General features: G+C 35.8%; 2 protein-coding genes across 24 annotated transcripts in view; one reads left to right on the forward strand and one right to left on the reverse strand.

Annotated features, from left to right (window-relative positions):
• The window catches only part of Gluclalpha (glycine receptor alpha 1), a 78,574-nt gene that overhangs the window by 38,289 nt on the left and 20,868 nt on the right, over positions 1–19,417 (reverse strand). For 4 of the 19 annotated variants that reach the window (XM_072905469.1, XM_072905468.1, XM_072905482.1 and 1 more), the window contains one exon: positions 141–208. In XM_072905469.1, coding sequence (XP_072761570.1) covers positions 141–208 — 68 coding nt within the window. The other 15 variants (XM_072905484.1, XM_072905480.1, XM_072905477.1 and 12 more) reach the window with 11 other exon arrangements.
• On the forward strand, positions 7,308–17,146 carry LOC140672966 (probable cytochrome P450 12a5, mitochondrial). Of its 5 annotated transcripts, XM_072905467.1 has the most exons (9): positions 9,741–10,059; positions 11,601–11,833; positions 12,124–12,367; positions 12,901–13,097; positions 13,476–13,677; positions 14,025–14,184; positions 14,568–14,816; positions 15,067–15,282; positions 16,566–17,146. In XM_072905467.1, exons 2-9 carry the CDS (start codon positions 11,623–11,625, stop codon positions 16,671–16,673), a joined length of 1,587 nt encoding a protein of 528 aa, XP_072761568.1. In that variant the 5' UTR covers positions 9,741–10,059; positions 11,601–11,622; the 3' UTR covers positions 16,674–17,146. The 5 variants fall into 5 exon arrangements, with proteins under 5 accessions (XP_072761565.1, XP_072761567.1, XP_072761564.1 ...); XM_072905464.1 differs by lacking the exons at positions 9,741–10,059; positions 16,566–17,146 and adding an exon at positions 7,308–7,326 and having other exon boundaries at positions 15,067–15,479; XM_072905466.1 differs by lacking the exons at positions 9,741–10,059; positions 16,566–17,146 and adding an exon at positions 9,368–9,386 and having other exon boundaries at positions 15,067–15,479.

Consider the following 19,417-nt stretch of genomic DNA (forward strand, 5'->3'; position numbering starts at 1 on the left):
CGTTATTAATTATGCGACACGACTCGATAGAGTCGGGCGATCGAAACACGTAGTGGGAGAATTTTGGCGAATTTTGGGAAATTTGGCGCGCGAATCGTTTACGAATTAACGTTGATGTAACAACGTAGAAAACAACCTACCTCGATGGATGCAGCAGGACCGCTAGTAACACCAGTAACGGTAGTACTCCAGGCCACATCGCGCCGGCCTGCAATCAAACAAGATGCACAGAGATTGAGAAAAATTGTGCGGAAGCAATTCTTGAAGGCAAACTCGCATTAGCAATGATTAAACTTATATCTCGCTCGATCCAATCTACATATTACTCTGCCGCGACCCGCGACCCGCGACCCGCGACATCTCGCTTTTCGTTTTCACAGATGATTATCGGCGGTTTTGCTCCGAGTAAAAGTCGATAGTGTTTGCGTTCAACACACGAATAATCCGTCTCTAAAAATTATACCCCCGTCAATTATACGTGCCAACTTTCTCAGAGTTCTCATAGCTGGCGTTGTTTCCAAACTATATAATTCACTTAATTACGATATCATACGCGTGCGATATTTAATACAGCACGCGAGGAAGCTCGACGAGCGCGCGAGGCACAAAGCGGAGAACGCCTCCATTTACCTTGTCTCACCAACTCCCAGAGATTGATCGAATTAAGGCAACGTGTATGTGGATCAAAGCGCGGCGAAGACCGGTGTGTTCCCTTTGCTTCCTACCACACGAGAGAGAGTATCTACTGTCTCGCGAGATTAAATTGATTATGCGAAGAGAAGGAGAGACTCCACACCATACATACGGATGTTATAGACAGAGGAGAAATCGCGATCGTTGTTCGCGTATCACTGAGATTAGACTCAGGTCTCGAATTCGAAATATCTTTCATCTACGGGAAGATGGCGAGATATATATTCCGTTTCGTCCGTTCCGTCTATTTGTCCATCTGAAAAGCTGACGCGAATTGGACGGCTGCCTCGACCGTGGCTCAAGATACAAGTGGTTGTATTGTCCAAGAATTGAACGCTTGCCAAGGTACGCTCACGCAACTTATTTTTGTCGGAAGATTGCGGGATTTTTCGGATGGGGGATAAGACAAGCGATCGTTTGAGAAATCCTTTCCCACCCGCCACGTGTCCGCGACGGCTGCACAATGGAAGCCATATACACGGCGATTCTACGCACAATAGCGTATACATCGTCGAGTGTACTTCGAGCAAAGCTCTTTCATTCTCTCTCACTCTCTCTCTCTCTCTCTCTTTCGGATCAGAAATCGCGCGGTTATATTATACGTATATAATACGAGTGTTTTAAGAGCGTTTCGGTCGGCAATATCGGGTAACCCGAAAGTTTCGAGTACTGACCCGACCCCCGACCCCCGACCCTCGACCCCCGCCCCCGAAATACGCGCAAATTTCGGGTACTTGAGAGAACTAATCGGTTACTTGAATACCCCGCGGCCAGTTCATTTCCTCTTCGCAATATTGTTGCCAAGATCTCGAGCATATGATTTTCGATCAAAGTTGGCAACATAATTTACTTATAGGTCTGATAAAAGATATCAGCATGTATGTATTCGTACTTAAATAAAGACTGACCTCAATCGATATATTTTCAACCGTGCGATTGTCCTAAAAATCGGGAGACTTGAACGTCTTTAAATCTGCAGTTTCTTACAAACATTTGATCGTTTTATAAACACTTTTTGTGTATATTACATATAATCTCCGACTGTTTTGCAATATTTCTTCCGCCGTGGAATATTCCGCGCGTAGATTATTACTTGTACTATTTGCCATTTGAGACCCCGTAATCGACGACAAAATATGTTGACGCGAAAATGATTTTGACGGACTGTCCGTACTTTATCCCGACTGGACGCGAGACAATGATTGAGTGTGATTGCGCCTAACGAGATACGCTCGTCGTACGCGAGCGGCAAACAAGTGAGCTAGCAAGTACATAATAAGAGGTCCTTTTCAATCAGTAATGTCAAAGTCGTTTGCGATACCGAGAGACATGCTAGAATATAGTGGCTACAAAACATCTTGCTTAGTCGTTAATATCTGTCGTTAGTCTATTATCAATCGAATTAGCATTTTATCAAGGGACGAGATAGCGAGCAATCTTTATCACTTTCATAATTTGTAGTACTTAATTTAAAATCTAGCGATATTAAAAGCGGATTAATTTAATTTCGTCTGTGAAACATGTTTTATAAATAAGAAAATGTTAAATGTCGCATCTTCTCGGAGCTAAAGAAGGAAGTCACGATAAATTTGCAATGAAGATAAATCTTGGATAATTATCTGAGATATCTTTTCTAAGCGTTTGCGCAAAATTGAGTGAAATTTACCGCAAGTGTATTGAAAGAATATCGATTTCTCCCTCCTTCTGGCAGTTTAATAAACCTTCTCTTCATACTTGTGAGCTACGTGAATAGACCACGCGGACACCATAACTCATAATTTAGGTACGGTGCTGACAAATGGTGACAAAGAAGAAGAGCGTGCGGGTAGGTTACCGCGAGGAGGCGATTTACGACACATGCCCCGAGTTAGTTTGCCTCGGATGTATGTGTGTGCGTGTCTGTGTGCGTGTGGGTGTGGGTGTATCTCTGTCATCGTCATTACAGGCTAATAACGTATGGCAATGTACATGCATTTCATCCGCGACGAATTACTTTATCACGCGAAACGACTGATCATCTCACTGTGATCAGTCATTGATTGATAAAAGCCATTTGACGGAGGGTAAATAAAGCGCTCGAAAATGCATCTGCGCGCCATAGTTTAATGGCATCGTATATTTGACGCGTCCCCAGCAATTTATCAATCTTGATGCAACTTTAATGGCGAAATATACGTCATGCTTATCGTTAAGCGAAATCCGACGGAAAAATAAAATTAGCATAGAACGCGCGCGTTTAAAACTTAATATTCATAACCAGTTCTCTCCAAAATTACTCTCGCGAATATAAGTCACCTCTCCATGTCCATTGTTCGTTTTTTCTTAACAATTTATTTTTAAAAATCCGATATATATATTTATTTATATATATATATGAATGTCGTAATTGATTAGTTTAAAAAAATAATCAATCGTGTGTTAGTCGAAGTATTCCTTATTTTTTTTTTTTATTTTTTAGATAACGAATAAAAATTTCAAAAACAAAATACACCTCTGTGATTTTTGCTTACATATAACGATGAAAGATGTACATTTTTCCAGTCGCGCAATCTTCAACAGTGTCGAGCGATTGACCCACCAATCCATTCATCCGCATTCCGTTACGTTCGTGTTACGTATCTGCGAAATCCGTCTTTCCGTTCTACCAATTGCCCATATTTATCTGTCTGTCCCGTCCGTTTCGGCGTTGCCGTCGATCCGCCCATCGGTCCATCTATCAACTTCTACCCGTCTATCCCGTGTCATCCGCCTAGCTACTTGCGTGCGTGCGTGCGTGCGTGCATGCGTACGTACGTACGTACGTACTTCTATCTGCCAATCTATGCCCGCTATCTCCCACTTATTTCTTTTTCTCTCTCTTTCCCTCTCTTTCTCGCTAGTCCTCTCGCAGTCGTTCGCCTTCTTTCGCTCGATGTTCTTACTCTTAAGATCTCATCACACGCTGTCTCAATCGACTTACAGATTGGCCGCACGCTGTCCAATTCGTCCTGCACTCTCTCTCTCTCTCTCTCTCTCTCTCTCTCTCTATCTCTCTTTCGAGAGAGAGAGAGAGAGAGAGAGAGAGAAAGCGGGAGTCCCGGGGATTCCCTGTCACGATTCCCGAGCGGACGTCAATCGCGCCGCGAGAATTTACGGAGACGAGATTCGGAACGAGATTCGCGCGCGCTCTCGGCCACGCAGCCGGGATCTGAACGGAAGGAAGCTGCCGCTGGACCCTTCTTACCTGGAGAGGCTGACAGTCCTAGACGCTGGACACCCCGCTGCTACGTTCGATTATTGGCATAGCGCCGCTCTTCTCCGGCACGACACTGACAGGCCGCCGAACTCTCTATTTCTCTATCTATCTATCTACCTATCTATCTCTCCTCTCCCTCTATCTCTCTCTCTCTCTCTCTCTCTCTCTCTCGCTCGACTCGTAAAGTGTCCTACCTCGCGAGGTTCGTCTCCTGGACTGCCACCGTGGAGAAAGCTACATGCACCCATACCTACTACCTGGTTTGCTGGCGCACGCTATTGATCCCGGACCCCCAGACACCCACCGACCCACGCAGACGCCTCGCGTTGCCGCGTCGCTTTAGCAACGTGACGTCATTCACCGCCCCGCGACGCCCAGAGAGAGAGCCCACCACCAGATTTTCTATACATCTTTCGCCTCTCTCTCGCGAGCCTTTCCTGCGCTCTGCTGCGGCCGCTACCACCACCGTTGCCGACGACGACGACAACGTCGGCGCCACCGATTCCTCTCTGCTCCAGCGACTCTTTACTCGCGCGCTACCGATTTCGCTAGCGATGTCCGATGATTCTATCTCTATCTCTTTCGCCGACGATAAACTCTATGTTTTTATCTCTACTCCGCCATTCATTGATAAGAATCAACTAAAAAAAAAACGTGTACCGATTATTTTATAATTGTTATTCGTGGGAGATTAATTTTCTTCCAAGAAAAATTTGACCGCAGAGATCATCTTCGTTTTACGCCACTCTCTAAATATCAAGAGTACAATGGATAAAAATTCATTCGGTATCGTTGAGAGTATCGATACCGTTTCCTGATACCGTTGTTACGATTGTTGTTGAACCGATTAGACTCCGGAGACTGAGCTGCTTCCAATCGTCGATATACATGTATCGTATATACATGGCGTTCGTTCTCGCCCTCTGGTCTTCACGCTCGAGCTACCCAGAAGCGTGAAGATCCGTAATGAGAAGCTTAACGACCGAATTCACGTCTATAATGAGTACGAGCGTAACGCGATCGCTCTTTAGGGCTGTTCCCTTTTTTTCTTTTTTTTTTTTTTTTTTTTTTCCGCACATTATGTAATTCGACGTAACGAGATGTAACGCGCGCTGCGCTCTTTCTGAAATGTCGTGTCAATTATATAAACGTCATCAAGAAATAGATTGGTACGTAGTACAATAATAACAGCAGCGAAAATAATTTTGTAAAGAAAGACGTAAGATAAGAATAAAAATATCGTCAGATATCTTTTTTCACCTTTCATTCTTTTATTTCAAGGATTGCCTGTGGATAAATGTGTGTACATCACGTGTTTAATAAAACAAGGAACGGTATTATATTACGTGGGAATAAATGTCGCGTTTCAGATTTCTGCCACGCGATTCTTGATCGAATTTCAGCCAGACATGTTTTTAACGAAAATTTACGTCGCGGCGTCTAGATTATTCTTTCCTCGGCGAAAACTTGTATCGTGGCATCTACATTATGAAAGTGTCAGGAGTTATTTTATTCCGCGTCGCGTGCTAACTGCGAATTACGAGCTTACGGCCGAGATTAAATGTCCAATGCGCGTTTGCTCTAAACGCACGCGATAACGTTTTCAAAAATGTACATGGATTCTTTTTCTTATCTCGTGATATTTTATTCTTGATAATTATAATTAATAATATTATACACGTGTCACATATGTAATGTATAAGTATAATAAGAATTTTCGCAGCATTTATAATGCGTTCTTCATCTTTTCTGAAAGTGTCTTGTATATATATTTAATAATAAATTATTATACACGCGATAACGTTATGGAAAAAAATATCAATTGTTATCTTTCACGATTTTTTCATTATTCTTCTAAGAATAATAATATCATGTCGAAAGACTTTATGTCACACAAATCTAATAGTGTATATATAATGAAATGGTTAATATTTATAATGTTCTTTATTTTTTTTAAACCCGTGCAAGAAGACCCAGTCAGTTATTCTTCGGGTTGACATTGATACAAAAAAGAAGAGTTAAAAAAAAAAAAAAAAAATCTACGTCCCGATATTACCGAAGAACCTTTATTCCCACTAATTCTTACTCTCTGAAATTCTTAGACCTCCACCTAAATTTATGTTAAGTTTAATCACAATCCTTTACAAGGAAACATCTTTGTTATCATCTTCCTTTTCAGACTTTCGTTTAGACTTTGGTCGAGATGATTATATAAATGTTTGAAATAATCTCGGAAATAATAATCTTATACTTTTTTTTTATCTATAAAAGAGAGCTATGTTTAAAATTGTGACACTTTTAACATGAGTCATTTTATTACACTTTTCATATCTTTAGAAGGTTCCAAATAAAAATGAACAATTTTCTGTCTTTCTTTTTCTCACTTTTCTCTTCTCCGCTTTAGCAAAAATTGCCGAGACTCGTAGAAATAAATAGTCGAGAGCGTACAGGAATATAACGAAATTTGTCCTTTTCTAATTGCTTACTTATTGTACACGGATCGATCAGTCGTCAACTTTATCAGTTAGGTTTGTTCGAAAAAGAAAGAGTCATAAAACTTTAGTGTAATCTTATCGCGATTAGTAATTAATTCCTCCGTACGTCGGTCGCACTAATTATAGAACTTTCGTCAAACTCAAAACTACTTTTTGATATCCTTAAGCGGGGCACTCGAGTTCACATGTAATCTCATGTTTTAGAGTGCACGTCATAGCTGTGTCAAGTCATTCGTCAGTCACAATCTAATCAATGCCGTAACTATCCTGCATTGCGCTCGGTGCGAGTTCAATGCTTTACGCCCCTCTTGTCAAGTATTTTTATGAAAAAAACTGAAACTTTTAAATTAAAAAGGAATGTAATTATTTATATATATTTACTTAAATATATTTGCTTCAGGAATTTTTTCAAAAATTTTTTTTATTTTATCATCTTGACTGCGCCCACCTAATTGGGCCCGGTGCGAGGGGAAGGGGGTGCCCCGTCGGTGGACGGCCCAGTTACAGCACTGTAATCATAATTTAAGCCAGTATCGGCGCGATACTTATTTCAAAGTTTTTGTAAGTGTATTACAATATACCAAATATATTCGAGCAAGAGTGTATCACAAATTCAGAGACTTCAGAGACAGCCACGAGTCGATACCTTGGCGATCATAGAAAAAGACTATCACGGTTTTGTGTTCTCGACATCTGTATATGTATTTGATTTATATTATAAATATATTATAATTTATGCTAAACGAGACTGAATAGGTAAATAAACAGTTTTAGTTAAGTACACGAAGAGAAGGACTGACTTTTCGAGATCCGAAGAAGATACAGCGTCGAATATCTAACGGAACGAAGATACGCGGACTCAAAGGCACGTTCTCGTACGATATTGTTTGATAGCGCTTGATTGTAAGTACGCTTTGTTCCAATTTGACGCAGAGCGTTACGCGAATGTGTAATATAGGTACTGTGCACGCGTGCTCTTAATGCCGACGTTATGTATCGAATACCGCGATACGTACGATAGATAGTTTGACGTTTCGATGAAGAATTTGCTTTTCTTTTTTGTGATATATTTTGTTTACTTTATCGTTATTTTTTCTTATTATTCCGTATAAAAATTTGATTAAAATGAGACGCACGTATGTATCTTGCCAAAAATATGATTTTTTTTAAGGATAAGATAAAAGAATAAGTGAGATCTAAGATTAATTTTATCCGCGGTAATGTGCAATATATTTCGGGAAATTTTGCGCATGTCAGCATAAACTTCCAATTTTATTGAATCATATCGAGAGATAAATCATCATTTCCTTTATTTTCTTTATTTATCATATTTATTTTAGATATATGTGTTTCATTTTTTCATTATTTATTTAGCATATTTATTCTATATATCTTTTTCGTTTCAAAGTGTCTACTCAAATCTTGTAAAAAAAAAAATCCCTAATCTTGTAGATATTTTTCTTCAAAATTCCAAGTAAAGAGAGTTTTGATACAATTTTCTAAAATAAATTTTCTTATTGTATTCCATACATTTTCTAATACTTTTCACTCGTGTGAAGGAAAAACACAAAATTTAAGTTCATTTAAGTTTCAAGTGAAGAAGAAACAAAAAGATATCTAACCCGAATGAAAAAATAAACTGAATAGCTTTCGTTAAGATACAAATTCTTAACTTTATCAATTTTTATAAAATTTTTACTTTTATAATCATTTTCATTTTTTTATCACTAAAAACTAAAATTAAGAATATGTTCTACATATTCAATATTTCGTTAAGACATTGAATTATATAAATAGAGATAGACATATATATTTATAATTTACAAGTATAAGAGAGAAAGCAAAATTATAAAAAAAATAATTTTTTTAAATTTTCCAAGTCCCAATAAAATTCCATGAGAATTTCATATGGTTTCTTCTCTAGGTACACAAAAATATCTTGACAATTCCAGACTTTCCATGTTTTTTGAGAGTATACACAATGCATTTCTTTATTCTCTTTTTTATTAAATTTAATAGTATTGCGCACACCACAGTAATAAAGAAATAATTTATATTAATCGGTATATATTTATTCGCGATAATATGATCTATACAACCACAAATGTCTTTGCTCAAGCGTTTTCGTTGATGACTAGATAATAGAGACTTGATCGAAACCGTGAAACTCATTAAATTGCGGCTTGCGATCAAATTAATCAGTAATTCAAAGAGACGGTAAACTCTAATTCAAAAATACGATAAACCCTTTACAAGATTGCACGGCATAATATCTACGTAATATCAAAATATAATTATCGATAAAATATTTAAAAAAAAATATTCGCTATATCTATTAACGTCTGAGCAGCTGACTAGTTCGAGTCGTCGCGACTCATTAAAGATACCATTAAACCTTCGAGAGGTTGTGTCACATTTTTCTCTGATGAAGAAAAAAAGGAAAAAAGAAAAAATGAAAAAAAGAAAAAAAAAAAAAAATTTGCACGGTATGGTAAAAGTTACGTGCGGCAAAAGTTGCTTCATCAGGCGTTTCCTGCATTCGGAACTTGTAATAACAAACCTGTCGTGCCACGAAGAGCGGCCACAGGGTGAAATATGACCTATTTTCGTTACTCTCCGGATTGAAAGTATTTCCGACATCTGAGGGTTAAGCTAAGGCGGGAAATGTCGGATCGAAACGCTCGCGTTGCGGAGGGTGAGGGGAAGGGGGGAGGGAAGGGAGAGGTGAAAAACGGGGGGCGCTCGGGCTCGTCGTCGTCGTCATCATCGTCGTCGTCGTCGTGCTATAACGTGGGCTGACGTGTGTCGATATAGAGGCACTCGCGCGTGTTTCGGTCCAGCGGCACAGCTGCGCCAGGGTCTCCCTGGGACCATAACTCGATATCTCCCGGAAAATCCTCCTATCGTGCTTTACAGCCTATACAACGTCCGAATTGAATGCTAGCCCGAGATGTCGACTGCTTGTAAATATCACGCAACAACTCGTCTATCTTTAAACTTTTGATTGCACAAAAACTGTACGTGAACACCCAACTAACTGTAAGAGCTCTCGGGAAAATCTATTGAAATATCATATAAATTTCATATAAAACTTTAAAGGATCATAGGAGTTTAACGAATTGAAAAGAAGAATACCTTTTCAATTTTTGTTTGAAGAAATGTTTTTTTTTTTTTTTTTTTTTTTTTTTTTAATTAAATTAAGTTAAATATAATATATAAGCTCTTTATAAGATATAAAATTAAGTTAGAAAAATGGTGAGTAAGAGCAAACGCTGTAATTAGTGCGCACCAAAATTTTATTCAATTTTATAACAATAAGTAACAATTTAATTTATTATCCTAACGTTTTGGCCAATTTTATGATCTTGTTCAGTGCAAAAGTACAAAAGCAGATGAGAAAAAAAAAACACAAACAAAGGGTCTGTTTAATATGTGTAATAACAAACAAAACATGTTTAAACTCTACATATCTAAACATTATAGATAAACTATATCCGAATGCCGAAAATCTAAACAACTAGAAAGACGTTGTATGTTATTATTCATGCTTTTAAAGATATGACTGTCGACTCTTTTACTATTATTATAAGATCAGTCCATCGTTAAACATCTTTAAGAATATTTTTGAACAATTATGTAAGTTACAATTTAACACATTGGCTCTTCTAAAAATTTTTTTATTAACTAGTGAAATTGTGAGTTGATTTTTAATTATTTCAATACAAGTTTCCAACCTATTATTTTTATTTTTAATTTAACGAGTCAACCTATGTGATACTTCTTGGCCTACTAACCAAAGGAAGAACACATCAACTCAAGAATTTCTTTTCTTATCTTATTAACAATATCTTTATGTTTAATTTTAACCGTTTGACTAAATAATGATATGTTTAACTTTTTCTAAACTTTCGTACAACTATTTACTGGCGTCATTTAATGATAAGTTAATGTACAGTTATATGGCTTAAAGAAATCCGTTTTTTCTTTTTTCTCATCTGCTTTTGTACTTTTGCGCTGAACAAGATCATACAATTGACCGAAACGTACGTTAGAATAATAGATTAAATTGTTACTTATTGTTAGAATAAAATTTTTGCGCACTAATTACAGCATTTACTCTAACTCGCCATTTTTCTAACTTAATTTTTTTTTATTAAAAATATATATTAAAAATAAAGAAATGGAGATATTTTTATCTTTACATTTATTATTTTCGGATTAAAACTTTTATCAAACTTTTATTTTTTTCTTCAAATTATAAAATAATGAAATTTTTGCAAGAAATTTAATTCCTAAGTTTAAATGTGTCTAGTTTTACAAAAATTAATTTTTAAAAAATTCTCTCTAAGAATCTAAAAATGACAAGGGTAAAAAAATACAATTCTTGATTTTAAATTGAGATTAAATTTTGATCATATACGATTATATTTTGAATGGAATTATAATTCAATAGTTTTTACAATTCTTTTAGGGTTTTATTATTAAAAATATATATTTTTTAATAAAAAATTTTCATTTCATTATAAATAAAAATTTTTCGCAATATTGAAAGTATGCTTTGTTATATTTGCTAGATTCTTATATCCTTTTAAATAAATAAGCTTCGTATTATTAATTTGTAACATTTCAAATCGATTAATTTGGAGATAATTAAAATTGCATGTTATATACTATAGTTGTAATGCATTTGTTGGGAATTTCGAGAAAGCAATTCTATGTGCACCCCAATCAACAAATTAACATTTCTATCGCAGAGAAATATATTCCCAAGTGGGAAGACTTTCCTGTACCAGTATTTTAATCTCTTACTCAAGATTAAAATTTCAATGTTGATCTTTCATTTTTCACAACTAGGACGTGTATATTAGGAAAAGTTCGACATCGCGCGCATGCGCATTGCAACGTTATTCGTCTGTGTCTATATATTATCTGACTGTGTGTGTGTGTGTGTGTGTTTTATAAATTCCACGCGTGGTTCCCGATATTTTTCCATTAGTCTAAACTAATATTCCGAGTCATATGTTTATCGGGTGACATAGTTTCGTATGTCCGTTGCTGTAAATAACCACTAACATAATCATACATATATTAAATGCATTAAATCAATAATATTGCGATATCGTTCAACATCGTATTAGTATTAGACAGTGACAAATTTATTTACGGATGTGTTGCAGAACGACAAGATCCTGATAAAGCATGATACTTGCTAGATTTCTCACTCGCGAAATTAATGACTCGCGTTTGTTATCGAAATATCGCGCAAAATCGATAATGGTCTGTCCGATCAAACAGTACAAAATAAAAAATACGAACAATGAACTACAGTACGCGCGGCCGACCAAGGATATTCCCGGTCCAAAAGCGTTGCCCTTGCTTGGCAATTGGTTCAGATTCATACCATATATAGGTAAGAGATCTTTCATTTCTAATATAAGCTCGAGAACTTTTCATCTTACTGACTTAGTTTTTATTGTTCAAAATTTAGTTCAAATTAAAGTACAAAACATTTAACGAAAGTCGGATAAAACACAAAAAATAGCATCTAAAATAATATTAATATTAACAGAGACATTACGAAATATAATTTCATATCTATAATTACATATCACCTTGTCACCTATTTAAAAAATGTTTAAATGCAATATCTTTTTGCGCTCTATTAATTGGAATATATATAAAAAAAAAAAACTGATATAGGTGAATACGGTACATACAATTTAACAACGCAAATTCGGATGCTGCGTGACCAATACGGAGACATCGTGAAATTGGACGGTATAATAGGTCATCGAACGAGTATCTTGTTATTCTCACCGAAACTATGTGAGAAAATGTATCGAATGGAAGGCATGTGGCCGATACGAATTAGCATGGAGAGTCTGCATCACTATCGCGAGAATAGAAAAAATATCTACAATGAGCTGTACGGACTTGGAACAAGGTGGGTAGCTCGAAAGGGAAGAATTTCCATTTCTTTACACACGACTGATTATATTTATGTATTCACCCATCCATTTTTCTTCTCGCAGTCTGTTATCACAAAATATAAAAATGCAAAGCGTAAGTAATTTTTTAGATATTTTTTGCTCATTCAATATTACAATTTACTTACAGATGCTTTCGTAAATTATGTCTTGCTGAAGTGTCCGATTAATAATGCTCGATTAGCTACATTCGGTTTTCGATTAGAACGCGAATCGATATCTCGAAAATTCGTCAAAATACGAGGACACGAGCTGACGAAGCAACCCTTGTCCTCGTCGCCGCTAACACATCCTCTCTCTCTCTCTCTCTCTCCTTCTCCCTCTCTCGCGCTGGTCACTCTTGCCTGTCTCCTGTACGGTCGATAGTTCAGCAAGTATACAGAATCACGGAGATCAAACGCATAGGCTCACGTAAATTGCGTACGATGTACCCGCCTCTCTCGCTAAAAAGAGCTCTCTTTCTATCTCTTTTTCTCTTTCCTACTTTTAGCCAGGGTAAAGCGTGGCACGACTTTCGCTCAAAAGTTAATCCGTACATGATGCAACCACAAGCGATCATCCCGTACGTCAAACAAATCAGCGAGGTGGCCGACGAATTCGTGAAAAAGATGCGAACGCTACGGGATCCTGAAACCTTGGAGTTGCTCGACGATTTTAAAAACGAATTGTACAAGTGGGCCTTAGAATGTGAGTTTGTCAGATTGATACTTTTTTTTTTTTTTTTTTTTTTTTTTTTTTTTTTTTTTTTTATGCCGCCCATGTTTTATGCTCCTCTTCGAAAATAGAGATGGAGTACCGCGGGAATGAAATATATGTACATATATAAAACTCGCTTGTAACAATAGAATTGATAAAGTAGTTTGCACTCGCAATTCACTTTGCGACTCTGTAAATATACATACAAACGGATCGCGCGATGCATTTGTAAACGATATGACAAGAGTGTATAGTTGAAAGTTAAAAATGCGCTCCCCACCCCCCTCCCCGCCCTCCCCCTTTCTGTGTTGTAATATTAGACTCGTCAATCATCAAACAATAATCTGTTGTTACATGTATAATTAACAGCAATATGTTCGATTGCCCTGGATTGCCGACTAGGATGCTTAAAGTCTAATTTGGCCGCAGACTCGGAACCGCAAATAATGATTAATTGCGTGCATAAAATGTTCGATCTTATGTACCGCTTGGATATTCTGCCGTCTCTGTGGAAATATTACAATACGCGGAATCTCAAGAAGTTCTTCCATGTGCTAGATACGCTTAATGGGTAAATATTGAAACTTATACTCGTTATGCTACACCACGTCAGCGTATTACGGAGCAAACTCCTGCGAATACGCCAACTTTTCATCGTCATTACCGTAATCCTCTATATATTTATCTGGTATTTTCGTGTCGTGCAGCTGCGAGTAGCTCGTTATCAATAATGAATCGAGTGTCTCGTCCGTAATTACTTTTTTTTGTACACTGACAATTAATAGTTGCGCGTCATACTTGTTATATATAATATACTAGTACGCGTTTTGCGAATACGCTTCCTGCGCATTTAATGACAAGTTTTCAAGACATCATATTTTACTGAATTCAATCATTATCGTTGACAATCTCTCTCAGAATTGCCATTAAACACATCGATAAGGCTGAGCTGAAGCTTGATGAAACGACAGATGATACAAATTTGCATAATCGTAGTATATTGCAAAAACTGTTGCGCCTTGATAAACAAATGGCTCGTGTTATGGCGCTCGATATGCTGACAGCTGGTGTCGATACCGTAAGTACCGAGATTTTAATTTGACATTTGTCGATGATCTTTCGATCATTTTAACAGTTCATCATTCAGGATTGCAATAAAGTAATGAAATAATAATAAATTCTGACCAAAATAAAAAAAAAGTCTTCATCAATTTTCTTCCGCATAACAAACAACGAAACGTTCTATATATCTCTATTTTTCCAATTAATTGCTGCAGTTTTTTTTTTAAATATCGAAAACATAACATTTTTCGAAAAGAGGATTTTTTTGGGGAAATTCCGCCCACATCAAATCGACGTTCTAAAAATGAAATACTAACTTCGCAGGGACAATACGATGTACGTTGCTTATATAATCGCGTTGAATTATACGTAGAATTAATGATCTGTTATCTGTTACAGACCGGTAACACGGCCGGCAGCCTGTTGTATTACATCGCGAATAATCCGGAGAAACAGGAGAAGCTGCGAGAAGAAGTAATGTCTGTATTACCAGACAAAACGTCATCTATTACGTACGATGTTCTAAAACAGTTAAGATATACCAAGGCCTGCATCAAGGAATCCCTTCGACTGTTTCCAGTTTCTATCGGCAATCTCAGAACTATGCAAACGGATGTTTGTATCGGAGGATACAAGATACCGGCAGGAGTGCGAGCTCTACTTTTTGTTCTTCATATTTCCTTATTTAATTATAAAATTTACATAAGATTTATCTTACATCAATTAATGTCCACATCCGCGTCCTTTTATTTCAGGATGAAAATATTTCAAACGATTATTCAACATTGCTGCTAAGAGAAATATTTTATTTTAGATTACGTATATAAGAAGAATATGCAAATTCGTGCAAGAATTTGCATAATAACGAAATTTTCAATATTCCTTCGTATGTTATCAGTTTAATGTCATCGCCTGTCATTCACTGATCATGATGGAACCTACGCAGTTTTCGCAACCGCAACAATACATTCCCGAGAGGTGGCTGCGAGGCAACGCAGAGTTTTCGTCAGCCCAGAAAGCGCATCCCTTTGCGTATATGCCCTTCGGATTTGGTCCTCGCACGTGCGTCGGCCGACGATTCGTCGACATGGAACTTGAGACATTGCTCTTGACAGTTCGTAAACTTTTATTCGACTCGAGAAATTCAGTCAATCAGACCAAGATAACTAGATTTTTATTCGCATCGTTTACTTGGAGGATAATGGCGTCGATGAAAAGTCTTAAAGTGTCTTAAAATCTTTACGACTGTGCCTACATTTTCGCTTTGAAAAGTTAAACCGTTTAAAGTTAAAAGTTCGATGACATAGTTGAGCAAGGGAGATGAGATTTCATATATAATTATCAATTTTATTTTATTTTTTTTTTTTTTTTTTTTAAATCAATACGTTTATTTCTCTGCCCGTACTAAGGATTTGATTTTCTTTTGCTTTGAAAATTTGTCGAGTAATGGAGAGAAAGTTAGTACACAAGCACGGATATTTTGTTATTCTTACTTGCATTTTGCTTGCTCGCATGTTTGCACACATATAGGTATATGTACTCAGCCGAGCGGATAAATAGAATAAATGTAAACAGCCTTTAAACGAGTGTAGCGGGGAAAACCGATTTTTGTCGGTTTTTCGGTTTGTTTCCAATCCACTCGTTCGTCTTGCGCGAAAAACTACGCTCTTCTTTCCAATGATGTTTTATTCATAGATGCTAAGCGTAGATGTTTAATAAGTTGAGAGGTTTAAACGCACACGCGCGCGCGAAAAAAGTATATCGTATGCAAAGATAATAACTGAAACGGACAATGTGCTTGCATAATATGCAGATTCCCTTGGAGCATCTGACTATATGCGTGACTATGCATAGCAATAAAATAACGATGCCACGCTCAAGTATGAATTCCCGAAAGACTAAATATTCTCGCGGTTTCCCATTATTCTCCTCGTAAAAAATTAAAAAGTATGATTCCACAATTCGACACGGCAAATTGATGTAAATATGCATACATTTTTCCACACAATCTATTTTCACTCTCACTTGTATAAATATTTGTTTTCTTCATTTTTCCTTTAAAAATACTTTAAATTTACATTTCAAATGCACGTGTATGTACATACATATATATATATATATATATATATTATATATACTGAGATATTTTATCAAGTTATTAATTTCATGTATGAGTTACCCGTTTGATTTTTCAGACAGTTTTGAAACAGCAATTAAAAACATCTTTTAGTGAGTATTACACGAATTCCGGAATCACACTTTGCAATTAAACCTGCTGATTCTCGAGATGCTTCTCGGAAGAGTACGAGAAAACGCGTTGCTTGCACCATCCTCGCAATCGGCGCACGCGGCAAACAGTAAAAGGAACATAACTAAAAGCGCGTTTGTTTTATCTAGGTCATACGAAATTTCCGGATCGAATGGCATCACGGACCGCTGAAGTACGAAAGCCGATGTATAAACATTCTCGCGTCGCCGATGCGATTCAAGCTCATCGATTTGTAAATCGTCTCAAATCTCCTACGTTCGACTCACGCTTCGTATTTCTCAGTCAGAGTCGTCGTCCTTCTTTGCAACGTTGTGCAAATTTTTTTTTTTTTTAAATTATAAATGCCAGCAAATAACGCTATATAGTCGAAACTTGCGAGCGCCTGAAATCCGAAGAAGCCAACCGAGGTGAAGGAGACATCGTGTATATATATATATATATATATATATATATATATCGACCGACTGTGTGATTCTTACAATTTTCATCTACGCCCGAGAACGACAGAAAACGCGATATTTCGTAGGAATTTAACGTGGAAACCACTCTCTTCTTAGGAAGCTCGTGATAAAACGAATATAAGTGCTCGTGTTTAAACGGTACAAAAATATGAGAGACATAAATTTTACATATAGTTGAAATTTATTTTACTAGATATTAATATTTGTTTATTTTTTATTCTTATTTTATATTTAAAATTACCTTGTGAAACAACTATATTGCAATCTTATATTATGTATTACTATATAATGTTAAAACAAGAATAAAAGAAAAAAATAATAATAATAAAATAAATGTTATTTATTTTATTAAATATTTGTTGTTCGTATGTAACGTTATTTTAATAAATTGAATAAAATCTTTGTTATTGAAGAAAACAAAATTTGCGACAATTTTGTATAAAATATAGTCGTATACAAGGCCATAAATTGCCGTTATTTAGGCGCGCAGGATTCGATCTAACGTTGTTACGAAAGTTGTTACGTTGTTGCTAATTTCATCATATGCCATGTAGCTGTAATTCAATATTAATTCATTAATATAACTCACATAATATAAGTAAAAATAAACTGGATAGATAACACAATTATCTGCGAAAAATGAATCAATTTCCTCTCCGAGAAAATCGAATACAACGATGCTAAAAATACATTCATTATTATTTCTTTTAAATGCATGCAATATCTTTCGGAAAGAAAGAATACGTCAACATTTATCTTCCATGACATTTCCATTATTATTGAGAATTAATATCGTATTAAGACGCGTTGTAAATATAATGGATAATGGAAATATTCAATATTTATGATATTGTTTCCTATCTTTTGTACCTGTGTACGAGAAATCAATTACTTATTTTTCGGACATTGATACAAAAAGACCAAAATCTGTCTCAATATTATTAGAGTTTAAATTTCCGTCTCTCAGTTAATTTTTATATTCTCTATTTTTACATCAATCTAAACTCACGTGTTAAGTTTAGTCATACAAACCTGCAGATAAACAAATATTTTTTATCTTTCCTTCCTATTTCTATCGTAATAATATTATACAAGTGTTTGAAATAATTTGTGCTTTACTTAACCCTAGCTATGTTTAATAATAACTTTACTAATTCTTTTGGTATTTTAACGTATGTTTTGTGTTTTTAAAAAAATCAGTCCTTCTCTTTCTCTCTTTTCCTTTTTGTTTTTTTTTCCTCTCTGTTAGATTGCGAAAGCGAGACTCATGGATGTAAACAGTCGCGAACAGAAATGTAACGAATTTGTCCGTTTCTAATTGTTTACCTACTGTACAGGATCGATCAAGTCGATCAGTTGATTAACTAGTGTTATTAACAATGTTATTAAGAAAAACATCTTTAGCGCATTTATTGCAATCACGGTAGGTAACTCGCGTTATTTCTCTATTCACGTCAATCGCATTCAAGTGCATCGTTTTAAGTGAGGAAACCTTCGAGATTCCTACAATTTTGCAATTCGAGAGCAACTGCATCGAACAAACACGTCACTCGTCACTTAATCCTACAAAGCCGTGCATATTTCCTTCGCAAAATTTAACTGTAAACTGTATTTAATCGAGTATATCGTGTTACAAAAATATTGGCTCTGCACAATACATATATAAATATTATTGCGATAATGAAAAATTGTATCGCGCGAATATTTTTATATGTTACATATATTTAAATATAAACATGTATAAAAAACATTACACGTTTATCTTTATTGTAAAAATCGCAAACCAATTCTAGTTCGATACAAAAAGGATTCCGATCGGAAGAGACACCTAGAAGATCGTCCAATTTACAGAAAGAAAATGCATGGATTCAAAGGATTTTAGTAAAAGATTGCGTTGGATTTCAAATGCGCTTTGTTCCAATTTGATAAATGAGTGCATAATATATCACGCAAGTGTTCTCAATTCTCTATTTCAATGCTGATTTTTCTCGTATAATAAAGATAAGCTCAAACAAAAGCGAAATCTAAATTAATTTTGTCCGTTGTGTGATGCAATGCATATAGTTTGTATTAAATTTCGCGCATATCTGTGTCACTTATGTGCTTTTATAGAATCTGATCCTTTTTTTTTATACACCTGATGACGTCAAATCATCATCTTTTTATTCTCTTTTTTACCTGCAATAAATCAATTATTTATTAACCAGTAAGTGCTCTAATATTATCTTAATATATTCTACAAAAATCTTCAAACTTAAATTCCACGTTTTGCGTGATATTTTTCCAATAGTCTAAATTACTATTCCGAAATATTAACCGGTTTCGTTAATATATGTATATTATTTTAATGCATTCAAAAATCCTCAAATTTAAATTCCACGTTTTGCTATTTTTCAACCAGTCTAAATTAATATTCCGAGACGTATATTTACCAAGAGATACAGTTTCATATCTCTTGCTGTGTAAATTACGACAAACGTCAGTGCATATATATTGAAAAAGGCCGCTGAATTGACAAT

This window comes from Anoplolepis gracilipes, chromosome 14 (genome assembly GCF_047496725.1).
Source record: "Anoplolepis gracilipes chromosome 14, ASM4749672v1, whole genome shotgun sequence".
NCBI classification, from domain to species: domain Eukaryota; kingdom Metazoa; phylum Arthropoda; class Insecta; order Hymenoptera; family Formicidae; genus Anoplolepis; species Anoplolepis gracilipes.

Bases quoted from the DNA above. Each gene is read 5' to 3' on its own strand.
- LOC140672966 (XM_072905464.1), top strand. From the start codon at position 11,623: ATGATACTTGCTAGATTTCTCACTCGCGAAATTAATGACTCGCGTTTG. The intron at 13,098-13,475 runs GTGAGTTTGTCA...TATAATTAACAG, and splicing joins GTACAAGTGGGCCTTAGAAT to CAATATGTTCGATTGCCCTG. The intron at 13,678-14,024 runs GTAAATATTGAA...AATCTCTCTCAG, and splicing joins GTGCTAGATACGCTTAATGG to AATTGCCATTAAACACATCG.